The sequence below is a fragment of the Pithys albifrons genome, chromosome 8, assembly GCF_047495875.1.
Source record: "Pithys albifrons albifrons isolate INPA30051 chromosome 8, PitAlb_v1, whole genome shotgun sequence".
Taxonomy (NCBI): domain Eukaryota; kingdom Metazoa; phylum Chordata; class Aves; order Passeriformes; family Thamnophilidae; genus Pithys; species Pithys albifrons.
Genome location: NC_092465.1, coordinates 16283934 through 16303431, shown reverse-complemented (window position 1 = coordinate 16303431; position 19498 = coordinate 16283934). Strand labels below are relative to the sequence as shown.

Sequence of the window (19498 nt, the reverse complement as noted above, 5' to 3'; positions counted from 1 at the left end):
AGTTGGTAGGTAGAAATTATACCTTTTCAGGTACACAGAACTGAAGAAAGGGGGTTTTTCCTCCTCTTATGTCTTTATTGCTGCTTGTAGATGCCAGATAAGACACCTCTCTCTGCCAGGATCCGTGATGCTCGAGTTTGTGGATTAAATCCATTTGCTGGTTCCCTCAGGGCTGTCCTACATAGCAGTTTGTTATTGTATGTAGGTTTCACTGTTGGTCTTTCCCTCTCTTCTAGGGATATCTTCGATGAGTTACTAGAAACAGAAAAAAATGCACAGCCACTTAGCATGGAAGTTGGAAGGTCGATTCGGCAGCCTCTGTGAAGAGTAAAACACCTTGTTCCTCCTGAGAAGCAAGGCAGATTGTGAACTTGTGCCAGACAACGCAGGAGTAACAAACAGCTCAGGGCCAAAACAAGAGACAAATGATAGAAATATGGGATGCTCAGTTTGTTGAACCATCTGTGCAAATCCTGGGCCTGAACTACGAGTTTAAACCTTGACATCCTAGAGCGATCCTCCTGTGGTGAAGTTTTTATTGTTTCTCAAATACTTTGTCAGCATGGAGCCTTAAAGAGTTGTATCAAGCCACAAGACTACAGCTGCTCATAAACTGGTTTAAAAAATAGTGCAAAAAGAGACTAGACTTTAAAAGCCCATTCACCTCTGAGATGTGAGTGGTGAAGATTTACATATCACTTGACGCTTTTATTTTTCCCTCCAAGAGCAATTTAAGCAATAGACTGTAACCTGGCGTGTGTTGTGTTAGTAATATTCACTGGAAACCCAGATCACAGAGTAGGCTCTTGCCAGTTGTCTGGCTAACAGGCATTTTGGAATCACTCAAGCTGATGTGTTGTGACATTCATGGGTTTGTGAGTGCTCCGCTATTTACATGCGGTTCCAGGAAACAAGCTGTTGGTGCTGTGGAATGTATTTGATAACTGGTGGCAGCTCTGTCGTTTTTTTACACCATTCAGTCATCCTCATTTAGATATGAGATTATGATATATGTGATTTCTTTTTTGTTTTGCAAGTTCTATTATATGATTGCATTCTTTTTGTGAGGTTGTTGCATTGGTACCATTTGAAGAGGCAAGGTCTCTTGTTGGGTGTGCTGTTTTTCACACTGGAGTTGTGTTGCTTGGAGTGCTCCAGTGTGACTCTGGGGTAGCTGAACACCTGGAGCAGAGAGAGCAGTGGCAGGAGGTGAGGGACTTTGCATCCTCTGGAAGGGAAAGAGCGTTCTAGCATTACCCTTCCTGTGCAGGCCTGGATCATCATGAAGCAGGGATGCTGGGAAAAGGGTCTGCAGGGCAGCACCTGGCATTTGAATTGCTTTATGACTGAACCAGGCTCCTGCCTTGGTCCCGTTTTTTCCAAGGGTAAGAGGCTTTGTACTGCAGCTACGCCTCCATTCTCCTTTCTGAGGTGTGCAGAGTGCTCAAACTGTGAAACTAAACCGAGTGGAAAGCTTTCAGAACGCCCTTGTTCAGCATAAACAGAACATGGTTAGTAAGAAGTGTTGTTTTTTATTGGGTTTAGAGTCATGATGCTCCTTTTATAGCTTGTTTCAGCAGTGGGGGGAGAAGCCCACTTCATTTTTTTCAGCACTTTTGCACTATTTTAGCAGGGGCAGATGTTTCCTTTCACTGGTATTTACTCATTTCAGAGTTGCTGTAAGCAGAGTAATTGCTCTTGTTCTGGCCTTTAGTTCTGATTTTCGCAGCTTGAGTTTCAGAGGTGAAAGACTTCTTTAAGAAAAAAAAAATCACCTTTTTTGCTGTTGAAATAGTTTCTGAGTTTTTAAAACTATTGTTAGGAGTTTCTCAGGAATAAATCGGCTGAAGCAAAGCAAGGCAAAACCATCAATTTAGCAGACAGCAGACACCTTTCACAGAGACTTCCTCAACAGAGTTTATCCTGGCTGGAGATTTTGGTGTCTCAGTGGCCTCTTCCGACCCGTGTGCACAGCAGCAAGTGACAGCCATCAGTATCCTCCCCACCCCGAGCACTTTGGGGGACCCCAGTGTGGTGAAGAGGCTGACCTCCCTCCCAGTCCCTGTGTGTGACAAGCCTGGGGGCCCAGGTCACAGTGGTGTCTTCCTGGCCTCTGAGCTAGGAGCAAATGTTTGGTTGTAGACATGACACATTTATCTTGTGAGATGCAGCCCAAGGGGCTGTATATGTTAATTTATTACAAGGCATTATACTTTTCTATTGATGCTAATTTTGGTAGAATTCCAGGCGATGGGAAGAGGTGGTGACATGGGAGTTGTCCTTTGAACTGATCGCCCTGCGAATGTGATGGACTGCTCTGTCCAGAGGGCAAAGCTGTTTTCCCCAAGCACATCCCTTGCTCGTAGTGTAAATAACTGGGTATTTCTGTAGTATCAGAAATCAGCTGTGCTTTCTTGGGTGGCAAGGTTGTTTTTGCAAGGCACTGCACTCCAGTTAATTTTATAATAAAAACAAACATTGCCTGATTTTTCAGTACAGTAACTTTTGTTCAAAACTAGTTTTGTTTGGATCAAGATGCAAAAGCTGATGCTTAAAACCAGTGTTCCCTGTTTTACAAAAAATTCTTGCCTGTTATTCTAGCCATTAAGAATTTGCAGACATCTATTAATTAAGCTTTTTTGTTTGGCATATGGCAGCTCAGTTGCACCTTCACCTTTGCAGGAGTGTCCATGGAGCCCCTTCCTTGCAGAAGACAGCTTTCTCCCTGTCCCTGTCTGAGCAGGGGGGAGGAAGATAGGTATGTAATTCTCAAGGGATGTGCTGCCCACCAGCTGTATCAGTCCCACTGCTCACACTGTTGCAGCAACAAGTTCAGTAAGGTCAGCCTTTCCTCGTGGAATACCTATCCTGGGGTATAGGGAGGTGAAGCTCAGTTGTGGTCTCTGAACATGTGCAAGCTCTTCCTCAGTTAAATATTTACTTCCTTCTGAATCAGCCCAGTTTAGTGCAAGTGTAATTCAACATATAAACTCAAGGAATTCCCATCCCACTGTTTCTTTGTCCCTTCATTGTCTGACTGTGCTAATTTGCTCTTGATTTACACCCCTAATGCGAGAGGTGCAAAGCTTTCGTGTCAATGAACTAGAGCTTGTGTGGAGGTCCCTGGGGAGCCCTGGCCAGCAGGGCTGCCCAAAGAGCCTTTGCAAGGCAAGGACAAGGTTTCCCAACTGGAGTGGCAGCGTGGGACCAACAGGAGGAGGGAGCGGGGCTCTCCAAAGCCTGTGGCCATGGCATCGCCTTCCACCTCCTGCTCAGTGCAGCACAGATAACCATTGCGCGTGCATCTTCCTTCCAGTCCTGCATCTGAGGAAGGGCTGATTGCCAGCTCAGCCCTTCCTGCTGCGGTTCACCCAGCGTGGGGCACATGGGGAAAGTCGTGCTTCTGGGAGGGGTCTGGGAATAATTTATCTGCTTTGTTTTTAATGGAGCTAATTAATCCCTGTAATTGCCCACCAAAGAGAAAAAAAAGGGTGCAGGACCCCTGTCAGCTGCTGTCCATGTGGTCTGCTGCCAGACTCCAGCCTTGCTGGCCCCGGGGTGGCTGCTACCGGCTTCTACCTGCACCTTTACACTCTGGTTCTTTACACTGTTGATGTGGAGCAGCGCTTTTCTCTGTGTTTTAACAGACCTGTTCCTCTATTCTTTACAGTTTTTGCTCTTGGGTTCCCCCTGCCCATTTTTAAATGATGTGTAGATAGATTTTTGTGAAAATAAAACCTCTTTATTAACCCTCTCTTGATTTGGGATCTTATTTCCATGCTGCCTGGGCTGCTGCCTCTTGATGGGCACCGCGCCTCTACCTCCAGTTTGGCATTGGAACTTTGCTCAGTTGCCTGGGAACATCCTCTGTGTGTATTCAATGCCCTTCAGCACGTGCAAACCCAGCCCCCCCTGACAGGAATGTGTCCCCGTGGGGGACACCCCAGTGCCTCTCAGGATCCCTGTGGAACCCAAGTGGAAGAAAGATGCCCTCCTCTCCTGGGGCAAGGACAAGTGATCCTTGGTGTCTGTCCCCTCCTTTACCTTTGGTACCACACATTTTCTGCAGTTCAGCAGTTCAGGCGATAAGGGAGGGAGCGGCTCCAGCTGTATATTGGACCTTTAGCCTGGAGCTGCAGGGGTGGAGGTGGGATGGGACAGTTCTGGCTCCCTGGGCATGCTCAGCTTCTGCATCACCTCTGCATGCAGGGAGGGCAAAGGAAGGACTCAGAAAAGTTGCAGAGGGTCCTTGTGCTACTGGTGCCTGGTCAAGACCTGCATCTCCCTATGCCACTTCTTTGCTAAATAAGCCCCACACCTGGGCTGAGCTTGGGGGTTGAAGGGGGGAGGAAGGGGTGGCAGAGACACAGCCCTACTCTCCAAATTAATTTTATTTCATAAAAAATAAGGAGCTGCCATTGTTCCTAGGTGTAGGCTCCTGCTCTAGAAGAGTCCTTTGTCCTTCTTGAGCTTCTGTTGCTTCCACAAGGGCAGGTTGCTGAAGCTGGAGCGGTTCATGCCGAAAGCAGCCTCGAAGTCCTCATCTGAGAGATGGGCCTGGGGGAGGAGAGAGGAGGCTGAGCTATAAAAGCATGGGGGAGCTTCCCCTATCCTGCCCCAGAAGCTCCCCAGGCTCCTCTCACCTCCTTCCTGCTGGGGTCCACGCCCTGTGGCAGGTCCTCAGCTGAGGTGTTCACCAGCACGTCCAGGGGGAAGATCTCCAGTTTGGAGGGGATGAGGGTAGTGGAGGCAGTGAAGACCTCTTGCCTGGATGTGAGCACCTGAATGGGAGGCCAAGGTCACTTCGGGCTACCCCAGGGATGGAGGCATCAGGTTGGCTCCAGGTGTCCCCTCACTGGAGGGCCTGTCCTTACACCTGCCAAAGGGAGGGAGGGGTTTCTGTGCCCCCTTCCAGCCTGGCTGCCCCTCTCCCTGTGCCACTTACTGAGGTGAGCTGCCCAAGGCTGCTCTCATCGCCCAGCTCAGCTTTCAGTGTCTCGTAGGATTTCTTGTCCTGGGAAGGGGACACAAGTGCTCAGCCCCTCAGCATGGGCAGAGGTCAGACAAACTGCTGCCCACACCCCCGCAATGCTTCCTGGGACCAGACCCACATCTGGTCTCATCTGCAACCGACCCCTCCTACTCTTTCAAAGCCCCTCCATGACTCACGGCCCAGTTGAGAGGGTCCCAGGCCGGGAACCAGCCAGTGAAGGTGGGGGGCTCATAACCCTGCTTCACCACAATGATGGGGGTTTCAAGGTCACGCCCGCTGGGGTCAGTCTGCAGGTACTCCTGTGCCATCACTGCTGCCGCCTCCTTCTCTGACTCATTGGCACCATTCCCAATCCAGAGGAAAACCTGCAATGAAGTTACCATGTCCACCACTGGGGTGAGACTGGAGCCCTCTGAGGCCAATCCCAATCTATAGTTGGAGGGACATAGGATCTATCCACAGGGAAGAACACCAGCAGTCCAACCTCAGCAATTCCTGGAGCTAGAGAACTGGAAAAAATCATCATGGATATGGAGGCTTCCAGCCTCCTATTCTTTTACCTCTGGCTGCTGCAAGTCCTCCACCATCCCCCATCAAATCATCCTCTGGAACATCAGCTTATGGGTTCAAGGGTATGTCTACCATTCCATAGCCCCCCTACCTCACCTGGTCCTGGGTGTCTAGCAGGTAAATGTCATTCTCCTCCAGGTCATCCTGGGTGAAGTCTACAATCTCCATGGCCAAGAAGGTGCCTGTCTTGTTGGAGCACTCAAAGAGTCGGGGGGGCACAGAGGGGTTCTCCTCCTGCAGCCTGACAGAGGCCAACATGGTGGTGGGAGTAAGGCTTGCCCTGCTTGGGGACTAGTGGCCCTTCTTACCCCTGAGGGTGGATAGGGACAAGACATACCTCTTGCTGTTGGCATACTGGGACTTGCCCCCTAGAGCCAGCCAGAACTCAGGTGGCTCCTGTCCCTCCGCAATCACTGGCTTCTCCATCTTGGAGATTATGTCAGCCACGGTCTTGCCCATCTCACGTTCATCCCCACTGCAGCCCTGCCGAGCAAGCACAGCTGCTCCATCACTGGCCCTGGCCAGTGAAGGAGAAAGGAGAGGTGGGGACATTGTTTTTTCGGGGGGGGGGGGGTGCAGCATCCATGCCAGCGCCCAGCTATACCCACCTTCCCATACCAGAGGTAGCAGGTGCTGGGAGTTTTGAGCACAAAGACATCATTGGAGTTGAGGGAGGAGGCACGGACAGGCACCTCAAAGGCCTTGGTGTTGTACTCATTGGTGCCATGCACATGGAAGAGGCGGGTGGAGGGTGCGGGCTCTGTGCTGCCTGCCCGCGAGGTGCCACCCTGGGGGGCAGGGACAGGAGGTCATCACTGGTGCCACAGGCTCACCTGCCTGCCCACGCCCCGATGGCCCCGTGCTCACCGCATACACCACCATCTTGCCCTTGAAGATGGCCATCAGGTGGGCTGGCTCCTTGCCCATGGTGACACGGATCTGCACAGGCTCATTGTTGTACTTCTGGTCCAGGGCGACGGTCAGGTAAGCAGAGGCAGCCAGCTCATCTGTGCTGGCTTTGCGGCCCTGGTCAGGGCAGAGGGGGACTCAGCACGGCCTCCTCTTCCCTCATTGGAGGAGGGAATCCTCGTGCTGTTCCTATGAAGTAATGTGTAGGGGCAGAGCACCCCCAGTGCAGGGAGGTACATCCCTGTCCCCCACCATGGGTCAGTGACCTGGAAGTCTCACCTGCCAGAGGTAGATGATGCGGTTCACCTTGGGCCCCACAAAATAGGTGTAGAGCACCACATAGCAGTCCCCACCATAGAAGTGGCCCAGCCACTTCTTATCTACAGGCACCAGCTCGTTGTTCTCCACACGCCAGACCTAATGGGACAAGAATAGATTGCTGTCAGGGCTGGAGCATCCCCCTGTCCTGCAGACCCTGAACGCCATAGCATCCCCTGGTGTAGAACAGGAGGTGTTTGAGAGGGTCCCACATTCTTCCAAGGCCACCCTACCTCCACCTCCCCAGATCCATCATCCACCATCTTCTGCTGGGCAGCCATCTGGGGCTTGGCATGCAGCGTGGTGGCATCAAACTTCACCTGCTCTACCTTGGCTGCAATGAAAGGTAGAGGGGTGAGCCAAATCTCACTGACTTTGGGGACTCCACAGCCCCCGTATCACAAACCAAGCAGTCCTGCTGTGTTGGAAGGAGACACTCACCCACTTTGCCCACGGTGTGGGTCTTGCCCAACCCACTGCTCTGGTTTGGGACAGTCCATTTTTGAAAGAGCTGCCTGAAGATGGTTGACTCAGACCCATCGTTCTCTGTCTCTATGCTGGTGCTGGCTGGGTAGTTTTTGGCTTTGATGAAGCCCTGGAGTGATCCGAACACAGTGTGGACATGGAGGGCCCCAGCATCCCAGGGAGGAGCCAGGCTATCCCATAACCAACCCCTAACCCAATACCCACCAGCGCACTGCTCATCGCCTCCTGCTTCTCCTCCTTGTTGGCATTCTTGCCCTTCCACACGAAGATCTTGAGACCTCCTTGATCAAGGATGTAGCAGTCCTTGGAGAGGGGACAACAGCAGAAATTAGGACTTTGGGCAACTTTAACCCTTCAAAAGCTGATTTGGTTGGCAGTTTTGAAGGGTTAAAGCTGACAGGGAAATTGGACACTCCCAAGCATCCCATGGGGTAATGCACCTCATGCAGGAGCATGTCCTGAGTTAAGGGTCGAATCGCCACCTCCTGTATGACCAGGTTCCCGCTCTCATTGGAGATGCTGAGAGAAGAAAAAGAGAGAGAGGGTTAGAAATTGGGTTGGAAAAACCCACCCCCATCCTCACTTAGGAGTGTCAGGTTTTGGTAGGGCAACCCCCTCTGCATCCTGTTCACCACTCAGATCATGGTACAGATGGTGCCCAGGGATGCTCTTGCCCTGCCATGGTGGCAATCTGTTTTGTATCTTGACCTGCCATTCAACTCCCTCATGGCCACTAGGAGGGACAACGGGATATCAGGTGTGATGGTGCCACCCAGGAATATTGCTGCTGTACATGAGTAGGTGACACTAGCATGAGCATCTCTCCAGTTGGTATCAATCCTGTTGGCACCAGGGACTCCTCTTGCTCCAATGGCATCCAAAGGACCTATCCCCACCACTGCTGTGGCCTCGACCCTTCTTGGTGCCTGACCATGGGGATGGGAGTTGTGGGACATGGCAGAGATGGATGCTAGGTCCCTCTGGCACCATGCAAAATGCCCTCAAGGGTAACCCAACCCCAGCAACTCACTGGTAGAGCTTGAGGGAGGACTTGACTATCTGGTCCACTTTGTCATCAGGGATGACTGGCTGGATGTTCCTCTTCTCACCCAGCACATGTGTCAGGACCTTCATGAGCTCTGGCGAGGCAGCCTCATTCTCACCATCTACTACCCCCACCTTGGCACGGCCCCCACGTTCCCGGTCCCGGATGTCCTTGGCCAGGGTCATTGCCTGTACCCAGAGGAGAAGGGGTAAGCCTGGATCAGGGATAAGGTGATTGGTCATCCCCATTCCTTCAGGAGGAGACCCTGGGATGCCCTGGCCATACCCTCAGCCTCTCATTTCTGTTGCTCTCAGGGCCATTCCACTGGATGATGAGCTGCCCCAGGTCCAGCAGGAACACATCCCCCTGGTTGAAGCTTTTCCAGCTCATCTCCACCTGCAGCAGGATGGGATTGGGAGGTGTGGGTGTCAAGCAGGAAGATGCCTAGGACCCCAAGGCTTTGCAGCCCCCGCCTGCTCTCACTCAGTGCTGATACATTCAGTTTGTATTCCTCTTCCCTATCCCAAGAGGTGCTTTTTGGGGTGCAGTTGTTCCTGAGGTATGGCAGCATCATCCTGCACCCACTCTTGTCCTCTGCTTGAGGACAGCTGTCTGGAGGAGCTCTGACCTTATCCTGATCCCAAACAGCATGTCTGCATAGAGGCTAGTGGCTGGGGGCTCCCCACATCATGTAACTCACCTCTCCTGCTGCCACATTCTTCTTTCCCTTCACATGCAGCAAGCGCTGAATGTTGTAGGTGTTTGTCTCCACATGCTTCAAGCCCGAGGCCACTCCACCCTTCTTATAGCTGAGGCAGGGACAGACACGGTGTCAGCCCTGAATCCCCCCTCATAGCTCCAGTGGGGTCCCCCTCCCACCCACATGGTTGAGAGATGGAGCAAGACCAACTCTAGATCCTCCTCCTACCTCTCCCATCCCAGTGGAACAGTGCTGTCCCCATCCCATCCCCATGGAGGATGTCCCCACAATGCACATGCAGGGAACTGTCACCCACTGTGGGAGTGGGTTCCCATAGATGACTGACATACATGATTCCCTGCTTGAAGTAGGCACGGAAGGTCTCACTCTCATGTCCCTGGACCTCGCGGTGCTGCACGGCCACTGAGCCCAGGTGGTCATCCATCTGGGTGGTGTAGATGGCGGCTGCCCCTTGCTCGTCCTGGCTCGACTCCTTGCCCAGCCAGTAGTGGATATCATAGGTGAAGCCATTCCCAGACTTGCGTGTCTGCAGGACACCAGTCACTGCTAGAAGAGCCCCCATGTCCCCAGGCCACTCTGGCCACAGACACCCCTCCCTGCATCACAGTCCGTCCAGGGCAGAGCCCATTCCCAGTTCCCCATGTGACCCTCAACTGCCCTACCGACAGCAGGATGTAGCAATCCCCCTCATAGAAGTTGCCGTAGCTTTTAGTGGGCACAGGCACCATCTCCATGTTCTGCAGAAGAAAAGAACATGTCAGCCCTGGCGGGCAACTCCCCACCCCAACCCCATGCACTCCACTGCCCCCAGCCCCAGAACTCGTGTGGATTTAACTCTGGGTGCTGCACTGACCCCCCAAAACAGGCACTGAGGACACAAAGGAGGGATCTTTCCTAATAGAGACCCCCCAAGCAGCCCAGTGATGGGTGCCCAGGCTGGGCCCCTGTTCCCACCTCGATTCGCCATATCTGGATGCCTGGCGTGGTCTTGTTGAGTGTCCTGGTGACTTTGCCGCTGAGCTCCACCATAGTGACAGGTACCGCAGGCAAAGGGACCTGCCAGCATCAGCAACAGCCTCGTTAATGGCAGGCAGTGTCATTAAGAGCTGGAACACACCCAGCCTACCGTGCCATCTGCTTCCCTGCCTACTCTGCAGACAGCTCAGCCATAACTCCCCATCCAGAGCTGCACAGGGTGAGAAGAACCCTAGCACTGCAGTGTCAGGGCTGTGGGCACACAAAGAGGGCTGCCGTCCCCTCAGCTCAGATGGCACTGCAGCCACAGCTCCGTGCCAGGCTGGGCAGGAGTGGAGTCCCAAAAGTGCCCCAGTGCCCTGCCCTGTGCCCAGGCAAGGGACAGGGCTGTGCAGGGCACCCACAGCACAGCAGCTGCAGCTGGGTGCCACTGCTGTGCAGTGGCCTGTTCTTCTCCAGGACCAGCAGGAACCAGCCCTGCTCAGCTTTGTCCTGTCACACAGTGGCACAGCATGACGTGGCCACTGCTGGTGCCCTTACACACACACACACATGAGCAAGTACACTGCTGCTTCAGACCCCCTGCTTCCAAGCTTCTCCAGGCAGGGCACATCCTGGCCTCACAGAGGTTCTGAGAGTGCCAGGGCTCAGCCTCAGTGCTGCTGAGGTTGCCCACTGCCAGGCCAGCAGTACTCCCCACAAGTGGGCAGAGGGACCAGGCAGCTAGTGTCAGGCAAAGGCCCCTGGGTGCCCTGGCTGGTGGCTGGCAGGGAGAGCTGGCAGCGCCCAGCGGAGAGGTCTCTGTTTCCCCAGCCCTGCAAAACCTCACCTGGCCCTGCTGTGTTGTCCCAAAAGCACCCCAATCCCATCCCTCAGACCCAGGGCATAGCATCCCCCCAAAGCAGAGCCCCAAGGTGAGGCACAGGTGGGCCCCCAAGCCCCACCCCTATGCTACCCCAGTGCCAGGAGCGATGGTGGCCATTGGATGTGCTGTCCACCCCATGCCCACCCTCCATCTCCTCATGCCATTCCATCCCCTCACCCTATCCCATCCCCTCACCTTCCCTGCAGAGCTGGGCACAGGTGAACGCACCTAGGCAGAATGCTCAGGTGCCAGCATTCAGAAGACCTTTGTTCCCTCATGTCCCAGCCTACATTCACCATATAAGGGCAGGAACAGCCCAGAGTCAAGGTCTCTACAGTCCTCCAAGACTTTGTGGCACCTGAGAGCCCCGTTACTCATGGGGTGTTGCCCCTGGGTGTACTCTGCCCATGTGCTGCTTGTGCCTGTGATGGTGCCTCCCCAAGACTGTTACCCTCTTGGCCCTTGGCATTGAGCCTATCGTGACTTTTTTTTTTTGCCCCTCACCAAAAGGTTCCCTAGTGACAGCAACGGGCTGGACCAGGACATGTGAGCATCAGCCACAAACATAGAGGTGCTGTGATGGCACTGTGATGGGCTTTGTCACTGTTCTTCACTCTCCAGACCTCAAAATTCCCAAATGCTCCAAGCCATGGAGCACTAAGATCATGGCGATGGGTTTTCTTTGATGCCTCCTCCCCTCTGAAAAGATTTCCCAAAGTGATAGCAATGCAGTACCATCTTCCTGGGGCTTCCCCTTTCCACTCCCTATCTGGCATATCACTGCCCTGCCCATGGGACTGTCTCAAGGCTGTGACACACCTCAGCTGTAGGCTAGATCCCTGCTCACTCCCAGCTTTGACTCCTTGCGTTAGGCATCTCTGCAGACCCAAGGTCCCCTTGGGGATGGAAAGGGGGTACAGGGATGGGACACAGGGCTTGGGTTTGGGAGGACAGGACAGGGTGGTGGCACAGCTAACCCCTATGACCTGTTCCATGTTCCCAAACCCCAGTCCCAGGGATTGGCACCTGATGATGCCCTTGATGTCAGCAGGGAGGAGACTGAAGTCCTGCCCAGTGGCTCCCAGACCTGAAGGTGGTTTTGGGGAATGAACATGGGGTACCATAAAGGTGGAAGGGGAGGTGCCAGCAGCAGTCAGGTCCCCAGGCTTCCTGTCCCGCTTTTATCTCTTCCCCAGCCCTGCGGGATTGCTGCAGCATTATCTTGGCTGGCCTGCTGAGCCAGCACCCCTGGCCACCAGCACCACGAGCATCCCACGCCCTGCAATCACCCTGGCACCAGGCCTGAGCTGTGAGCCCCAAATCCTGCCTGACGGTCCCCCTGTCCAAGAATCTGCAAATTGATGACAGTGACCTGAACCAAAATGTGGGCAGGTCAGCCACAAAGGGGAGCCTTGATAGCACAGGGATGTGCTCTGCTGCTGCCCTCCACACCCCAGCCTCCTAAACCCTCCTAACTGTGCCACCCAGCTCCCAGCCCCTGCACTCCATGAGTGTCCCTATGCAACCCGTACCTGAGTTCAGAACCCCCAGTGGGCGTGAGGGCCTGAATTTTAGGTGGGGTGTAACACCCGGGTGGTCAGTTGCTCCTCAGTGGCCGTGTCCCAGGACTGAGTCCGACAGTGTGGCACTGGAGTGGGGGACCCCATGCCAGCCGCAGAGGGTTCACCCCTTTCCCGGGCCCCCCAGCCGGATCACTAATGAATTCAGTAATTAGTGCAGCCACCAGGGAGGACAGAGACTTCATTAATGAGGGGAGGCTGAGGGCCAATGAGGGCACGGGGCAGGGCGGCAGCCAAGAGATCCTCCCCCTCCCTCAGCAACACAGCGCCTGCATGTGGCCAGCAGGCTGCCTGGGGAGCGGGGATGTCACAAGTCCCCCCCGCACCCACCCCCACCCCAAGTGCTCTCCAGTCTGTGGAGGAGGCCTGACACCTTATTTGGAGCAAACTAATGTTCCAAAGCCAGCGGGGTGGGGTGGGGTGGGGTAGGTGTACAGCCCCCATGGTAAATTTACCCCCTCCTTGTTAAGGGATAGGGTACCCACCTCCGTGGCACCAGGGACCTTTTCCCAGGAGGAGGGGGAACGAACTGGGAGGGAGATGCCAGAACAGCCGAGGAGGGGGGTGTGCCCTGGAGTGTGAGGGTGTCCACTTGGCACGAGGCAACCCTGCAACCCAAGGGTGCTGCCCCAGCACTGATCTGCCATATCCCTTCCCAGGGGATTTAGGGGATCCCAGTGGCACCCCATTATCCCACTATGCATAGCCATTAGTGACACAACCGTGACATGCGCTTGTGTCCACACATGCACACACTCAAGACTCCCCCTTCCAAGATGGTTTGACAGCTTTAATCACATGAAGGCACTTGGATCTGGTACCCCAGCCCTCCCCAGTCCCCCCATAGGCCCCCGGGCCCCCCAGGGGTGCCCAGCACAGGGGCCATGCTTCTCGGCTGCCGCAGCACCCCAGGAGACTTGCTGGACAAGCGGCTGCGCTGGTGCCGTTTGACTTGTCTAATGTAAAGTGCTGAGTTCAACCCTCCTGGAGGGGCAGGATGAGGCGCTGGGCTGGCGGGGATCCAGTGGGTGTGCTGCACCACCCCCACCATCCCCCGCCACGGGGCAGGGGGGGAGGCAGCGTGGGCAGACCCCGCTTACCCCCAGCACCGGGAGAAGGGCAGCGCCGACAGCAGCCGGCTGAACAGCACCGGAAAGCTAAAATCCCTCGCACCCACCCCCCAAACTACTGCCCCACTGCCTTCGCTGGCACAGCAGTAAAAAGGCACCCATGATTTTTTGGGAAACCGTTGCTTTTCCCTTTTAAAAAGATATGAGGCATAGTCCATATTGTGACATTAAAAAAGGCCTGGTTGAGCTCAGCCCCTTGCTAAAACCCCTCCCTGAGAGCCCTCAGCCACTCAAAGCTGGGGGACACCCTGACAGGAGTCCAACCCCACTGTGGTCAGGGTAATCCCAGGCTACGGGGGAGGGGGGAGCTCAAGTGCCCCCCACCTCTGTCCAGCTGAGGGACTGGGGCTGGTATAAAGCTGGAGGGGAGCCACACTAAGGCTGGTATGGGTGGCTGTCCCTCCCAGGAATGGCAGCCTTTGGCAGAGCTGCAGATGGATGGGAAGGGGGTGTGTGCTCCCCACCCCACTCCAGGAGGGGACTCCATGCTGGTGACTGGAGTGCCTCCCACTGACACAGTGTAACTGGAGAAGGGGGGAGGCCCCCTCAACATGGGAAGAAACTGAAGGTGGAGAAGGAGGGTTAATGGGTTAACCTCCCCAGGCACAGCCCTCAAGGGCTAAAGGGCAGCACATAAACACAGTGTCCCAAGGCACGTGGTGGGCATTTGTGCTCAGGGGCTCAGCCCTGAGGCCTGGCTGTCCCCGAAACACACCCCTTATGCGAGGGAAGCACAAGGCACAAGGGTGGGCAAGGACATGCCCCCCACGAGGTGATCAACTGCACCCAGGGCAGAGTTAAGGGTATGGTGGCAGCCCTACACACCAACAACAGTAAGACTCCCCGTTTCTGGAGAATGACAAGGTGTTAACCTGTCCCATAAGCCATGCAGACAGGGGCCAAAGGACATCAGGCCCCCAGCAGGCAGAGCCTGGACAGGGGGAATCTAGACCCCCGCCAAAGGCAGTGGAAAGCAGCAGCTGCTAACTCTCCCCCTCCCCACTCGGGGGGACACAGAGGGGAAAAGGACCTGAGAACCATTTTGGGGAAGGGAGACAGAGATTAGGGAAGCGTAGGGGCTGAACAGTGGGGGAGGATGGGATTCCCCCAACAGGTCCTCAGTACAGCAAGGCAGCAGGTCACCCACAGCTCCCCTTCTCTGTGGGAAGGACACTCATCTCCCTGGTGGAGGCACCCAAATCTCCCATCACCAGCAGGCAGGGAGGGCACTGTGCCCACCAGGGCTGAGGAGGATAATGGGGGGCACACCGGGACCCCCTTCCTCCCCCAAAATAAGGCACCTGGCTCCCCCGGCGGTGCCCCTCGGCAGCACCCGGCCGGGGTGGGGGGGCCACTAGCTGTTAGTCCGCTGCTTCTTGAGCACTGCATACACGTCCTCCACCTTGCTGAGCCGTTCGAAGAAGGGCAGCAGGTCCAGCAGCTCCGTGTCTGCCATGTTATCAAACCAAGAGGCTACTGGCACCTGCAGGTGGCACAGGGGCAGCAACTGACATGGGGTCCTCCACTATTCCCCTCCATGCCACACCCAGCCTCACCCTGGGGGTACGTACAGCATTATCAGGGTGAAAGATGTAGGATGCTGGCGAGTTGTCCACAATGATGATTCGGCGCAGGTCACGGCCCAGACGGCTCAGGTCCTTCACATAGTTGCCACGATGGAAGACACAGGATTCCCGGAACAGTCGTGCCCGGAAAGCCCCCCATTTATCCAGCAGGTCAGCCACAGGGTCTGCGTACTACAGGAACAGGAGAGGCATCACTGGGTCACACCATGGCACCCTGCCCACCCCTCAGTGACAACAGCATCCAACTGTCCATTGGTGTAAGGCCCCACTGTGCCTCAGTTTCCCTGGCCACTGCCATAGAGTGGCAGGCAGGGAGACTGCCCAAGGCTGGCACTGCCTGTAGGTATGCAGGGGACAAGGGGCCAGAGACACCTGTGGGTAGGCAAACAAGGGGAGCTATGCCACCCAAGGGGTGTCTGGGAAGGGGGAGACAACAACAGAGGGACAGCAGGCACACCCACCTTGGCCAGGCTGGCAGTGAAGAGCACACACTCAAAGAGCTCGCCCATGCGCTGCAGGAACTCGTCCACGTGTGGCCGCTTGAGCACATACACCTGTGGGCATAGGGCAGAGGGCAGTGCTGCTGGCACTGGCCACCCGGCCCCCACACCCACCCTAAGAGACACACCCATGAGCAGCCACGGAGCAGTGGCTCCCTGATGAGGAAACGAGGCAAAAGATCTGCCTGCACCTCATGCTGTGGGGGCTGTCCTGCATGGGCTGAGGATGCCATGGCTCCACAGGGATATCCAGGGTGAAGCGTTCGGCCAGCTCCAGAGCCAAGTAACCGAGAACAGGCTGACTGCCCAGACCACAGCCTATCCTGGATTACTTGAACCTGGGGCTGGCCACTGTAGGAGGGCATTGTGCCAGGACCCCCCCTCACCTCTCTGCACTATGGGAAGAGGGGCACCTGCCTCTGCCCCCCAAGATGCCTGCTCTAGCACCCTGACACCCCCAATTACCCCTCAGTGCACAGCACTGTGACGGCTCCTGATCCCTGCAGAGAAGAAATGATGCCCCCCTCCCACTGGGCACCCTGCCATTACCTGGTGCATGATGCCATCGATTTCCACAGGAATAATGAAGTCGGCATTGTTCACCGGCTGGGGAAAGGCACAGCAGGGTCAGCGCTGGGCAGGCACCACCTGCCCAAATGCTGCCTGCCCTCTGCCCACCATGAACCCCTGCCAGTCCCACAGCCCCCTGCAGTGACACCTCATGTGACCCAGCCATGCTGTGATAGGTGCTAGGCATCACTTTGCGGCGAAGGCAAAGAGCAGGTTGGAGGTGCACATGGCAGGAGATGTGGAGTGGCCGAGGGTGTCCCCCACCTTGAAGGAGCTGTGCACCAGTGTCTCATCCAAGTCGATGACCACACAGAGCTTGCTGGCGTCCTGTGGCTTGATCTCAGGCAGGAGGTGCTTGACAGCAGCCTACAGTAGCGGGGCACAAGGGGTCAGCCATATGGCAAGGGAATGCCCACTGAGAGCATGGGCACTGGGAGAAATGACCGTTCATCCTCCCATCTTGGCCACACAGGAGAGGCACAGGGAGTGGGCAGTCCATTGCACCCAGTGCCAGGCAGGGGGTGAAGGGTTACCTTGGGCAGTGCCCCGTTTTCCTCCACCAACAGCGGGGTGCCAGTGGTGCCAGTGCAGGGCTCCCCTTCATCCCGGCACAGGCAGCAGAAGAGGGTCTGGAAGATGCTGCGGCTCCGTGGCTTCTTGGCAGGAGTCTGGGTACCTGTGGGAGGGCAGGAGGGGGTGAGGAGGAGGTACCCCTGGCACAGGGCTGGAGGGCAGGTGACACTGGTTTGGGTGTTACCCCGGAGCTCCTGCGTCCTCATCAGACCCTGGCTGCCCTTCCTGCCCCAACAAGTGACGTCAAGGCCACCAATGTTTGGTGACCACCCACAACCCCTTGCTCACTGCACGAATGACCCCTGGGAGGCCCCGCTGCATGGCTGGAGACCCTACAAGAACAGCGCGGGGCTCAGCCCGGGGGCAGCGCCCTTGGACCCCGGCCGGTCCTCGCCTTTGCACAGACCCACAGGCGGGGGTCCTGGGGGCGGGGCCTCGCCGAGGGGGCGGGGCTTGCGTCCCTTCTTTCCCCGCCTCCAGACAGCTCGCTGCTCTCATTGGCCGGCTCGGGCGCACCGGAGGCGAGAGACCAATCCAGGCGCAGTGCCCACCCTTGGGCGCCGTTCCCGCTGTCACCATTGGCGGGTCCGGGGGAAACTGAGGCACAGGGGTCGCTCCCGCCCCGGGGGCAGCGCGGCCGCTCCAGCCCCGGCCCCGGTACTGCCGCAGCCGGGCCAGGGACCGACCAGGCGGGCCAGGGCCCCGCGCCCCGTGGCGGGGAGCCCGTGACGCAGGAGCTCTCCGCTGTGGACGGGGCCTGTTCCCACGTTTGTTCCTCCCGGCCCTGGCAGCTGCCCAGGCCGGCGGGCAGCGGGACGGGCAGCGCCCCCCGCCAGACCCCATGGGCGGGGCGGAGGGGGTGCGGGGGATGCCCGGCACTCCGCCCCCTTCCTGCCTCAGTTTCCCCGTGGGCGCTGCGCGCGCCACCCGCCCGGCTCCGGAGAAAACAGCGCAGATACTCCGAGCAGCGCCCCGAGCCTTTCAGGGACACCACCGGGATTCGGGGAAGCCGCAGGGGCCGGAGCACGGCCCTTCGCGCCCAGGCAGGCGCAGACAGCCCAGAGCTGCAGACCCACCGCATCTCCCCAGCCCTGGGCAGCGCAATGCACGGGGGCGGGTTGAGACGGCCCGCAGCGCATCACACCCTTCGGGAGCAGGCCCCGAGCCTCCCGGGGACCTCCCTTTCTCCTCTCTCCCGCGCCGTGGGGGGATCTATCCCCCCCCCCCTCCCCCCCGCGCATTACCTTTCTCCTGCTGCGGGGCGCTCCCCTCCTCCCTGCTAACCTGGGCGATGATGGACTGGTGCTCCATGGGCGCCGGGGAGGGGGGGATGGGAGGGGGCGGCCCCCCCGGCGCGGCCCCCGGGGGGGGAGGCGGGGCGGGCGCCGGCGGCGGCGCGGGGCGGCGGGCGCGGGAGCGGCGCCGTGGAGGAAACTTTGTTACAACATGGAGTTTCCTCCGCCCGGGCTGGGGCTGCAAACATGGATCCCGGGCGCGGTTTCAAGGAACCCCTTAAAAGGGCAACGACGGGGGGGGGGGGGGGGCCCTCCTCCTCCCTCCTCCCCCTCCTCCCGGCACCCGCCCCGCTGGGGAGGAGTAGGGGTCCCCGTCGAGCCGCGACCGGATAGAGTAGCTGTCTGTGGCTTGCGCCATGGTGGTCCCCGACACCCCGCCGAGTTTTCCTCCACACTCCCCCGCCCCGACTCAGAATGCGGGATCAGTCCTGCTGTCACTCCCATCCAGCCGGCAGTCCCCGGGGAAGGATCCCCCTGCAGCTACCCCCGGCATATGAGCCGCCCACTCCCGCATGCTGGGTATCCTCTGGACCAGAGATTCCCGGGCTAGTGGCTACAGGCTGGGGAGTCCACTTGTAATGTTGGCTTTTTAATCTAGCAAACAGGTTGAAGAGTTTATTTCCCGGTTTCGATTATATCCCTCCTCGAGGGCACATCCTCCATTGCCAAGGCAGGCCAGCGGGACGAGGCAACAGGTGCTGGAGAGCTGCACCAATAACCATTTTTTTCCCTGTTGTTTCCTCTTCCTGCAATTCCCCAATCATCTGGACAATTAATAGGTCTGTATTATCAATATACATATTTTCCCTTGAAATTCCTTCCCTCCCGCCTTCAGGGAAAGCGGGGCTGTTCCCAGGCGCAATCCGAAAAGAAAAGCGAGTCTTACTAGGAGCTTGAGGTTGGCACAACCCTCTCAGGGGAAACCCGCGTCCCGCTCCCCAATCCCTCAAGTGCAGCATCCGCCAGACTCAGTCCCCCCTCCTTCTGCAAGCCTTACGGGGTCCTGCCGGGGCAGCCCCTCAACCCCGCCCCAGGCAGCGTCCGGCCCTGGGGGGGTCCCAGCCTGTCCCGGTCATCTCCATCGCCATTTTGATGGCAGGAGATGGGGTGCACTGTCAGCGCTGTCCAGGGGCTACAGCAGATTCGAAATTTCCCATCTGAGTTCCCTCGAAAGCGTTCTATCTCTCCCACCTGAGGTTTGGGAACTTAAGGGGCTGGGATCGCTCTTTCCAGCCCGGGAGAGATCTGAGGCACTGGCGAGGCAGTGATGCCGGCGGCAACAGTCCCGGCTACCGCTCTGCCCCTCCGGCACCCCGGGACCGAGTCGGCATGGGACGCTGAGAGCAGCGCTAGGAAACGAGGCTGGGAGGGGACCTGTCCCC

At 57.0% G+C, this 19498-nt stretch overlaps 3 protein-coding genes across 4 annotated transcripts in view; 1 reads left to right on the top strand and 2 right to left on the bottom strand.

The window, feature by feature from the left end:
- USP37 (ubiquitin specific peptidase 37) overlaps window positions 1-3754 on the top strand; it is a 36238-nt gene extending 32484 nt beyond the window's left edge. Inside the window, exon 24 of the mRNA XM_071562832.1 lies at window positions 237-3754. Within this exon, the coding sequence (XP_071418933.1) occupies window positions 237-324 (88 nt within the window). The 3' untranslated portion in view covers window positions 325-3754. The remainder of the gene's footprint in view (window positions 1-236) is intronic.
- Window positions 3755-4379: 625 nt separating this feature from the next.
- On the bottom strand, window positions 4380-12670 carry VIL1 (villin 1). Its single transcript, XM_071561883.1, has 20 exons — window positions 12415-12670; window positions 9997-10098; window positions 9705-9779; window positions 9372-9568; window positions 9022-9130; window positions 8607-8717; window positions 8307-8509; window positions 7717-7795; window positions 7481-7579; window positions 7232-7385; window positions 7024-7124; window positions 6752-6889; window positions 6431-6589; window positions 6172-6351; window positions 5901-6046; window positions 5660-5804; window positions 5170-5358; window positions 4946-5014; window positions 4644-4781; window positions 4380-4557 (listed from the first exon to the last, which is right to left on the bottom strand). Exons 2-20 carry the CDS (start codon window positions 10069-10071, stop codon window positions 4444-4446), a joined length of 2481 nt encoding a protein of 826 aa, XP_071417984.1. The 5' UTR covers window positions 10072-10098; window positions 12415-12670; the 3' UTR covers window positions 4380-4443.
- A 455-nt stretch (window positions 12671-13125) lies between these two features.
- Window positions 13126-18319, bottom strand: CTDSP1 (CTD small phosphatase 1). 2 transcript variants are annotated; one of them, XM_071562592.1, is made up of 7 exons: window positions 18106-18319; window positions 16782-16924; window positions 16513-16614; window positions 16228-16284; window positions 15640-15732; window positions 15164-15349; window positions 13126-15075 (listed from the first exon to the last, which is right to left on the bottom strand). In XM_071562592.1, the coding sequence occupies exons 1-7, from the start codon at window positions 18302-18304 to the stop codon at window positions 14947-14949; spliced, it is 909 nt and encodes a 302-aa protein (XP_071418693.1). In that variant the 5' UTR covers window positions 18305-18319; the 3' UTR covers window positions 13126-14946. The 2 variants fall into 2 exon arrangements, with proteins under 2 accessions (XP_071418693.1, XP_071418694.1); XM_071562593.1 differs by having other exon boundaries at window positions 13129-15075; window positions 18066-18226.
- Window positions 18320-19498: the final 1179 nt, after the last annotated feature.

Bases quoted from the DNA above. Each gene is read 5' to 3' on its own strand.
- VIL1 (XM_071561883.1), bottom strand. From the start codon at position 10,071: ATGGTGGAGCTCAGCGGCAAAGTCACCAGGACACTCAACAAGACCACG. The intron at 7,580-7,716 runs GTGCATTACCCC...CCCCTCTCCAAG, and splicing joins AGGACATGCTCCTGCATGAG to GACTGCTACATCCTTGATCA. The intron at 4,782-4,945 runs GTAAGTGGCACA...CCTCCCATTCAG, and splicing joins GCCTTGGGCAGCTCACCTCA to GTGCTCACATCCAGGCAAGA.
- CTDSP1 (XM_071562592.1), bottom strand. From the start codon at position 18,304: ATGTTTGCAGCCCCAGCCCGGGCGGAGGAAACTCCATGTTGTAACAAA. The intron at 16,925-18,105 runs GTTAGCAGGGAG...GCCCTCCCACAG, and splicing joins ACCAGTCCATCATCGCCCAG to GTACCCAGACTCCTGCCAAG. The intron at 16,615-16,781 runs GTAACCCTTCAC...CCGCTACTGTAG, and splicing joins AAAACGGGGCACTGCCCAAG to GCTGCTGTCAAGCACCTCCT.